Here is a 10,322-nt window from a genome sequence, read left to right as displayed (position 1 = left end):
TGCCAGACCAAGACAGTCCTGCACAGATTCCCCAAACCCCCGCGTTAAGGCAACAGTGGATGTAATTTGCTTTTCCGGATCAGCAACTGAGTTGCGCGAATGTTTATATCTGTTCGCTGCATTTCGGTGCCGACTGTTTCATAAACAAGGCCCAGCTCGACACAGGATTTTCCAATCGCCTAATGCTGAAGGATGGAGCAGTCCCAACGATAAAGAACCGCAGGCTGTGAGTAAGACTGCTTCAAATGTCTATGCTCATCAAGTAGCCCAAACATGATCACGTATAGTTAATTGATCAATGGAGCATGCGATGTGTAGTGCGTGTACATTTGTTTAGCTGGACACTATATGTGTAACTTTATGTTTGTGTATTATAAAAGCACTCCAAACAACAATACACAAAGGGGGGAAATATGTTGAACTAAATAAGTGCGCTTCTTCATTCAAATGCGCTACTATTCCGTGTCTTTCTATGTAAACACTAACTTAGCCTGCGGTGCAAAACCAGTCCGCTTTCTACAATTGTCTACACAAACCACGCGTAAACACACACACACACACGTGCACAACTGCACTTCTCACATGTACACCTTCAAAGACAAAAATACGACGATATAATTCAAGTATAAATATGTAAATAACACAAGCCGCTAAGCATATTATATAGTTAGTGTATAACTTGTACCACATAGAGACGTCCTGCTCTAGCCGTTTTTGCTGCTGCTCCTGTTCAACTGCAGCCTCTGGGTCTGATTCCGGATCATAGATGTATGGCTGTATCTGATTAAAAGCCATATTTTTATTTTGAATAAAGTTTTTTTCCCGCTGTTAGGGATGACACAGCTTTACGACGCACTCGACTCAACACAATAGCAGCAGCGAGCACACGTCATTATTTAGCTCCGCTCACACGACACGCCCCCACCCGCTCGGCTTTTTTCGGAAAGACTCTGAACAGCGCATCTTTCTTATATAATTATAAAAAAATAAAGACTTTTCGGAGATATGCAGGATGCAATGCTACTCTATAGGTACTCAAGATTGACATGACACTGACTGAAACTGAGTGTTTCACCCCCCCTTTAACTCCAAGACTTCCAGTCGCGGTCAAAGCTGATTCTAAATACCGCCGTTCGCCAGTTTCTGTGTTTACTAGAAGCACGCAAACGCAACTCGGCCGTCGTCATTATGGCCGAGTATGGCCGTCATTAATGACAATTTGCCCTCTTAAAATTTTGACTGGGACTAGTAGCCTACCTGAAAATCAATGTTCTTCTCAACATTTTGAGAAATGAAAGCAGCATTTGGGACATAAGAGACATAAGTTTTCTCAATACATGTGTGCCATTTCTACAAATTTCTAAGATTAATTACATGTACGTTTACATTCTCTTCTAATCATGATCTTACAGTTTTGCTAAAACACTAAAACCCATCGGCTAAACAAATTTCTCAGTTGCCTGAACTCATTTAGCTAATTGTGCAGTCTGTTGTCAATACCTTAAACCATTTCACATCATAAAACACAATTTGCAGATCTCACTTAGACTTTTCTGCAAATCTCTAAACACATTCTCATTGTCAAGACACATTCTGCTCTCTAATGCACATGCCATTCATACGGGTTAACACAAGTGGCAACAATCAAATACAAATAGAGAACACAATGTCATTGATTGAACACAACCACTCAAAACTGATTTAACCTGTTTCAAATAATGAGACACAACCAATATAAGTACAGTGCATTGTAGGCTGTATACTGTACAATTAACAAATCATATTGCCCTGAACATGTTGCTTTCCATTTGTTTACAGTACTGACTGCTCAATAGATTTTGACTGGTTGCAGGTTCATATCAACAAAGAACGAGCTTGTGAGATGCAGAGTACAGTACTGTAAAAATCAGCCTAATCTAATGAAAATGCATATCTATAGCACAAATTGTATTTATCGTGCGATTTATATGCCAAAATGAGTTTTTATGAGCATATGTTATGCAGTTTTCGTGTGCATATGATATGTACTTTATATTGTGTTATGTGCACGTACTCCAAACAACTCAACCTACCCAATGGGGTGACAATGCAAATCATATGCACATGAAAAATAATTGTGCCGTATAAATCGCACAATAAATACAATTTGTGATGTATATGCATTTCATGAGAATGAGTTGGTAAAAATAGGGCTACAAGCAAGAGGAAGAACAAAAAATTGCAAAGCAAAGCAGAGTAGCAATAATTTCTGACCAATTTTGAGCTACTATGATGAAACATGTTTTCATTCATCACAATACAATGACAGAAAAATATGAAATTTGTTTTAAGATTAAAAAATTTACTTCTGCCTGAGAACTGTTTTGAACAATGTGTTTTCTATTTTTTGCTGTATTGTTTAATGATTGCTTGATAGTGTTTATCATTTTGATCGCTTTGTTTATGATTTGAGAGCAGTGTTTGATTGTGAACACAGGTAAAACTGTTTTGAGGCGAAAGTTTCATTTAGCAAGAGAAGTCAGAGGTTTTGTGAATAGTGCTTGAAGAGGAGGTTTTGTGTTTAATGGTTTCAGAAAATGGAGCAAGGTTTCAGAAATAGTGTTTTAGCAATTGAGAAAAACTGTAAGATAAAGAAAGAATAGCAAAATATGCTTATCTGATCTGCTTTATTTGTACAATTTATTCAGCATAGCAATAAAGACTTAAAACAATAAAGTTTCCATTTCAACATTAACAAATATTTGCTTCTATGTACATTATTGTGAACATGACTTGACGACTAATCTTTATTATCTCTATATTTCACACATCATTATCAATCCTCCACTGCCAACATTGCATAATGTAAGATGCTCAAATATGATCTTCACATAAAGCTCACTGAAAAAATAAGTATCAGATTTGATGCTATATTTATGTTTTTGTTTTACATTTTAGAAATGAAACATCAAAGATTTAAAAAAAATTAGGAGTGTGTGATAGTTACATAAAGGGTGAAAGCTTCATTATTAGTCCATGCAGAGAGGTAAGGGGATCTGAAATTTGAATAATTATTAATCATGTGACTGAGTTGACATGTTAAATGAGTCATCAAATGCACAATGGGAAACCTACCATCATTAATTAGGTACAAGGATCCTCCCTGTCAAAGAAAAAAATAAATACATCTTTAAAAAAAACTTATGCATGTACAGGAATGATGTACACATTACAGTTTTTTCCAATTGCTAACACACTAAAATGACATGCACAGCACAATTATTTAAACTGAAGCACAGAGAGAAAAACCTCTACTCAAGTGTCCTAAAGTCTAAACACATTTTTAGCTTTACACACATTTGGCAAATCGAAATGGCACTTTTAAATACTGAACACGGTTCTCTGCATAGGACACAACAATCTGACATAAAGGCACATGTTTTCCATTTCAAAACACTTCCTTTCAAAATTATACTACATGAGCTATGGCCAACACATTTGCTGCCTTGCCAAACACCTCAATGGTTAATTGTTAACACTTCCATCAGGATGGAAGCACTATGAAAGGACCACAGGTCTTATTTACAGTTTTTGCCCGTTGCTTGAACACATTTTGCAAAACTTTGCTCTTTGTGCCAAAACTCTACACACAAGTAAACATGACACAACACTGGGAAATATACCATTCACCTCTTGTCAAACTGAAACTCTGCTATCAAAGCCTTAACTCTGTTATCAAAACCTAACATTCTTTTGTCAAAATGTAACTCTGATGACAAAATGATACACACTTGCATCATGAATACACTTTCAGATCAGGGGGAACACACTAGTCTACTTTATATAAAACACTGCAGTCTTTAATTTTCACTGTTTTTATTCAGTTCATCAGTTAGCATTCTGTGAAGCAATGCAACACTTTTTTTTCCCAACAAAGGTTTTCACAACAACCAAAAATGAAAGTACTGAAATGTTACAAATGACATAATACTGTACATCACACAGTACTATACTTCACACTACAGTACAATCTCAATGGTACAGTGCTATGTACTGTACTGTATGTTACACACCCACAAAAAAATTGTTACTAAAGGAGCACTAGCCAACTTGCAATACAGTAAAGTGAAATGTTGCAGTATGTAGATAGATAAAGTCTGGAATGGAGAGTTGCTGTTTTCCAATCATAATGTCCTTATGATGGATGAACTGTGAACCGGCTTAGATGTGGGTGGACTCTCTGACCAGCTTCCCTCACTGTCAGGCCATGACTTACATACATGATCCACCAAAGTTGCTCTAATATCATCTGAAATATTGTTCTGTGTATAGCCTCTTTGACCATCTCTCTCTCTCTCTCTCTCTCTCTCTCTCTCTCTCTCTCTCTCTCTCTCTCTCTCTCTCTCTCTCTCTCTCTCTCTCTCTCTCTCTCTCTCTCTCTCTCTCTCTGCCTCATTGCTTGCAAAGTTCTCAAAATGGCTTAACTGAGGCCTATTTGTGATTGGCTGATTGGTGTTCGGTTTTGCAATTAAGTGCCTTCAGATATGTATTTGAGTGGTTGCAATTGCACGATGTGTATTGTATTTTGGATACATGTGTTTCCCAAATGGCACCCTGAGATTTCATTTTTGAATAAAGTGTCTTATGTATGAAATAGAGTGTAGTATGCAGGACTAAGTGTGTTGCATAAAGGCGTAAGCGTGTTGCAGAATTGCAACTAGAGTGCAAAGCTGCACTTTTGTTTAAGGTATGGGTACATGTGTTTGAGGTATGTTAACAAAGCTTCAAGTTGTGTTACTTTAGTTTAAGCATGGGTCTATAGTGTTCAAGCAACGGGCAAAAACTGTAATTATTTTACTATTCTACTTACCTCTTTTATATTGTGTGTGTGTGTGTGTGTGTGTGTGTGTGTGTGTGTGTGTGTGTGTGTGTGTGTGTGTGTGTGTGTGTGTTCTTCAGTTTACTGTTTTTGTGAACATATTTTTGTTCAGTCCAATGTAAATATATCTGCTGCGCATATGTTGCAATGTATTGCACTGACTTGTTTGATGAAAATTTAAATAATAAACGTTTTAACAGCATGTGTGTGTATCTACAAATATTTATGTGCATGTGAACCATCTGAAGAATTTTCAACAATTTAAACAACATATTTTAGTATTATGGCAAAGCATAAAGATGAGAGTGCTGTTCATTATGACCAACTGTTCATATGTTCAACAGTGTGTAGTTGGTTAGACAAAAATCTGGTAATATGAATAAAGTCTGTGCCATTTCATGTAAAAGATTGATTTTGATAATGCTATATGTAGTTTTGGTTGACGGGCTTAATTTTGCAGTTTGGGTGCGTGGTTTTGTGAATCGTGTTAAGTATTTTGATAAAACCAGCCTAGTTTGCAAATTTGTGTGTTAGCAATTGGAAAAAACTATAATATAAATATGAATGATTTTAAACTGACCTGATGATTTTTTCTTGTAGTAAATGAGTCCAGCAGCTGCTAATACGATTCCTAGCACCAGACCAGATGCCCCGATGGCGATTTTATTCCTCTCAGACTCAGGAAGAGAGGGGTCTGTACACAAATCACTTTACATTATTACAATATTTACAAATATAAGCATGTGTTTCTGTAATAAGATGACTATTTCATCGTTTCTAATTCGACATTGGTCTGTCCAAATAAACCACTCACAAATGTAGTACTAATATGAGAGCAGGTATCTCATCTTACCCCAGTCATAAATCATGGGTTGAGTTGAGCTAGCGTGCTCCACCATACAGGAGATCTTCTCTCCAGATTTGGGGGTGTATTCCAGCTCAGAGTGGATCTGGTAATACCAGTCTCCATCAGCCATCTCCATAACCGAGGTCACATCAGAGGTCATCAGTTTACCATCTCTCAGCCAGGACACTTTGATGTGTGGAGGATAAAATTCATATGCACTGCACATCAACAGAGCTGGATGTCTGCCACCAGCCTGCTTCACTGAACTGAGCATAACCCTCGGTTTCACTGAATCAAAGAGAGCAACATCATAAAACCAGTTTCTGGGTGGTTGTGGATTTAACAAAAGAAGCACTAACTAAAAGAGCCCTAGAATTTTTTTAACTTAAAATGCATTACTTTTAAAATAAAAATTACATTTCAAAATGGCATTAATGCCATGCTGATTTTTTTTCTTCATATTTCATATTGCCATTTATGCTTCTATAAAAATTGCATTAATGTTTAAAGCAAGAGTTCTACATGTGAGAGTAAAGATCAGAGGAGGGTCTTGTGCCACTTACCTGCTTTATCATGTATAATTGAGTCATAGATTTGAGCATTATATTTGCAGTATGTATCAACAGAAGCTTTCTCTCTCTGCAGAAAGTTGGTGTTATTGTTCCAGAACTCTGCATTTCTCATTCCATACTCACTAAACCCCACAAATTTCCCCAGAGTGCTGTTGAACTGTGTTAATAGATATTTATTAAAATAATAGCTGTCAGTATACACCATGTCACTGAGATCAGGGGAGCTGTAGATGCATCTTAACCAACGGGTTGTGTGATATTCATTAGCTGAAAAAGAATGGAGAGGCAGAACAATCAGTTGTGTCAAATAATTATGTAATAAATATAGAAACAGAAGAACTTGGATATCAGCCACTTGCAGTACTTGGTTGTCTTTTCAAAAAGTTATTTTCAAGTAATATTTACTTTAGCGAGTCCATCAGCAGAGGACAATCAAAACAAGTGCCCTTCTTAAGGAAATGTTGCAATAGTACAATATAAATAATGACTTTTACTACTTCTATTTAACTATATTTTTATTATTAATTCTATAATTTAAATACCTCTTATTTTACTTACCACTTTCTGCTAGAGTGAATACAGACAGTGTGAATATGAGATGACAACTGAAGAGCTTTAGCAGTGACATTTTCACTCACACTGAATCCCATCTGAATGCTGCCAGGGCTTTGTTCATGTTCATGAGATAGATGTCTAATATGACTGGCCAATCAGTCACTGCATGTGTGAGTGTCAAGTGTTGCTAGGTAGTATCTTGCTTTAATTTAAAAACAAAAACAAAAAACTGTTTAGTTATCAATATAAACAATTGTTACATTATTTAATGGCATTATTTAATGACTACATTAAACAAAAGCTGTAGTGTACAACTCATGTATTCATTACTAGACAAATGATGCAATGTACTTAGTCAGTAATAGCACACTAAGATTAATACACATGACATTACAACTGCTACCTTTAAACAAATCTTTTTCCAAAACCAATCATGTTTTCTATTTTATTTATGAGCTGTTAGTCAAGAGTCCCAGAGCCTCCAGTTTTCACAGAACAAAATGTAAAGTGGTGGTAAACTGGCAAGGAGACAAGATGCCTTTTTTTGAATGGATGTCAATGTTTCAGTACGCTGAATAAACTTTTGTGTGAAAACAGCTCAATGGATCATAAATTGACTGCCTGCAGGGTGCTAATAATCAGTTGTTCTCAATTGCAAAAAAAAAAAAAAAATTACAATTAAAATTCTGAAACCTTGCTCCATTTTCTGAAAACATTAAACACAAAATCTCCTCTTCAATCACTATTGACAAAACCTCTGACTCTTGCAAAATGAAACTTTCGCTTCAAAACAGTTTTACCTGTGTTCACAATCAAACACTGCTCTCAAATCATAAACAAAGCGATCAAAATGATAAACACTATCAAGCAATCAGTAAACAATACACACACAAAAATAGAAAACACATTTTTCAAAACATAGATCCCAGAAAGATAAACATTTTTAATCTCAAAACAAATTTCATATTTTTCCATCATTGTCTTTTGATGAACATGTTCTATCTTAGTAGCTCAAAATTGATCAGAAATTACTACTCTGCTTTGCTCTTTGCAATTTTTTCTTCTTCTTCTTCTTCTTCTTCCTCCTCCTTTTCCTCTTTCTTGCCCTCCTCCTCCTCTTCCTCCTCGTCGCCCACCTCGCATATGCACTCGTTCTTGTCCTCTCACATTGATTCTTCTACACGTATATTTTGTGCTATCACATGCGTTGGTATCATAACTGCAAAAAAGTAATAGCCTAGTTAACAATTACTTGTTTACATAGGATATGATGTATTTGAATTTTATTTACAGTTTTTCTCAATTGCTAAATCACTAAAACCCATCGGCTGAACACATTTCTCAGTTGCCTGAACTCATTTAGCTAATTGTGCTGTGTGTTTTCAATACCTTAAACCATTTCACATGGTAAAACACAATTTGCAAATCTCACTTAGACTTTTCAGCAAAACTCTAAACACAGTCTCATTGTCAAGACACATTCTACACACTAATGCACATGTCATCCATACGGGTTAACACAGGTGGTAACAATCAAATACGAATGGAGAACACAATGTCATTGACTGAACACAACCACTCAAAACTGATTTAACCTTTTTCAAAGGATGAGACACAACCAATATAAGTACAGTGCATTGTAGGCTGTATACTGTACAATGAACAAATCGTATTGCCCTGAACATGTTGCTTTCCGTTTGTTGACAGTACTGACTGCTCAATAGATTTTGACTGGTTGTGGATTCATATCAACAAAGAACAAGAATTACAGTATCACAGAAACAAAGGACAAGTTTGTGAAATGCAGAGTACAGAACTTTAATAATCAGCCTAATCTAATGAAAATGCATATCTATAGCACAAATTGTATTTATCGTGCGATTTATATGCCAAAATGAGTTTTTATGTGCATATGTTACGCAGTTTTCGTGTGCATATGATACGTGTGCACGTACTCCAAACAACTAAACCTACCTAATGGAGTGACAATACAAATCATATGCACATAAAAACTAATTGTGCCGTATAAATCGCACAATAAATACAATTTGTGATGTATATGCATTTTATGAGAATGAGTTGGTAAAAATAGGGCTACAAGCAAGAGGAAGAAAAAAAAATTGCAAAGCAAAGCAGAGTAGCAATAATTTCTGACCAATTTTGAGCTACTATGATGGAACATGTTTTCATTCATCACAAGACAATGACAAAAATATGACATTTGTTTTGAGATTAAAAAATTTACTTCTGCCTGAGAACTGTTTTGAACAATGTGTTTTCTATTTTTTTGCTGTATTGTTTACTGATTGCTTGATAGTGTTTATCATTTTGATCACTTTGTTTATGATTTGAGAGCAGTGATTGATTTTGAACACAGGTAAAACTGTTTTGAGGTGAAAGTTTCATTTTGCAAGAGAAGTCAGAGGTTTTGTGAATAGTGCTTGAAGAGGAGGTTTTGTGTTTAATGGTTTCAGAAAATGGAGCAAGGTGTAGCGACTGTGTTTGTGAGCAATATGAGCAATATGTTTTGAAAGCTTTGTGCTGAGTAACAGACCTTCCCCCAACACAACAGAGAAAGATTCTTCGTTACCCTGGAAACCATCTGATAAGATGTTTTATGGCCCAAAAGAATTTGGCCACATGAAGTTTCAGACACAAAGAGTTTAAGACACAGAGCTTTTGCCTCAAATTATAGACAAACCATCTATAAATGAACATGCACCCCAGGACATTATATGTAAACACATAACTGTCTTGTAAAATGTTTATTCTGTATGGTATTTTGCATCTTTTTGTCTTTGTCTTAACAAAGTACTAGTTCAGATAACCTCTTATATGTCATGTCTCCTATCAAATTAATGCTCACTTCACGACTTACACTTCCATGTATATCACTTATTCAGAAAATGCAGTGTGTGTTTGTTGCATTAATTATAGTATGAAGACTCAGAGACCCACTGAGTCGAGCTTTGAAACAAAGAGCCATAAAATCTGCTGAGGAATTTCCCGCCTGGAAATCCCAACAATCTCATTGGTTAAGTCTAACCCTGGAGGGTGGGACTACTTCCAGACATTAAAAGACCAGTGGAGACAATCTTCTCTCTCTTCTCTGAAAATCTCTTGCTCTTACTTCTCCAACTCTCTCCCTGTGGGAGCCAACACCCACGGTGGCTGGCACTTAAGCCATGCCACCAATGCAGGCCCTCCAAGCAGGCCCCAGCTCTTCTGAATCTCTTCTCTTCTGAAAAACTCCTCTTCAAAAAAAAAACTCCTTTTCTGGGAATCTCCGCTCTTCCGACAATCCGGTCGTCAACAACCCCTTTGCTCCTAGTTCCATCAACTTACTAGCCCACGGGCCTTCTTCAGGAGGAGGACACGAAGCGCCGCTAGAGAAAAGCTGCTCCCCTCCCGACCTCGGAGAGAACCACCGGATACGCAGAAATACACGCACATAAGCGAGAAGCCAAAACGAAACCAAAAAGAATGCAAG

At 36.5% G+C, this 10,322-nt stretch overlaps 1 protein-coding gene across 1 annotated transcript; it reads right to left on the bottom strand.

Moving 5' to 3' along the window:
* Window positions 1–2,647: 2,647 nt before the first annotated feature.
* LOC137038606 (H-2 class II histocompatibility antigen, E-S beta chain-like) lies at window positions 2,648–6,926 on the bottom strand. The gene is made up of 6 exons (XM_067413314.1): window positions 6,836–6,926; window positions 6,269–6,544; window positions 5,712–5,993; window positions 5,439–5,552; window positions 3,115–3,142; window positions 2,648–3,035 (listed from the first exon to the last, which is right to left on the bottom strand). Exons 1-5 carry the CDS (start codon window positions 6,903–6,905, stop codon window positions 3,120–3,122), a joined length of 765 nt encoding a protein of 254 aa, XP_067269415.1. The 5' UTR covers window positions 6,906–6,926; the 3' UTR covers window positions 2,648–3,035; window positions 3,115–3,119.
* Between the last annotated feature and the right edge of the window lie 3,396 nt (window positions 6,927–10,322).

This window comes from Pseudorasbora parva, chromosome 13, assembly GCF_024679245.1.
Source record: "Pseudorasbora parva isolate DD20220531a chromosome 13, ASM2467924v1, whole genome shotgun sequence".
Lineage (NCBI taxonomy): Eukaryota > Metazoa > Chordata > Actinopteri > Cypriniformes > Gobionidae > Pseudorasbora > Pseudorasbora parva.
The sequence above is the reverse complement of the archived record's forward strand: the minus strand, read 5'-3'. Positions and strand labels throughout refer to the sequence as shown.

Coding starts and splice junctions, on each gene's coding strand:
- LOC137038606 (XM_067413314.1), bottom strand. CDS start 6,905: ATGTCACTGCTAAAGCTCTTCAGTTGTCATCTCATATTCACACTGTCT. Junction 5,994..6,268: donor AATTATACATGATAAAGCAG/GTAAGTGGCACA, acceptor TCTTTGATTCAG/TGAAACCGAGGGTTATGCTC. Junction 5,553..5,711: donor ACCCATGATTTATGACTGGG/GTAAGATGAGAT, acceptor ATTTGTGTACAG/ACCCCTCTCTTCCTGAGTCT.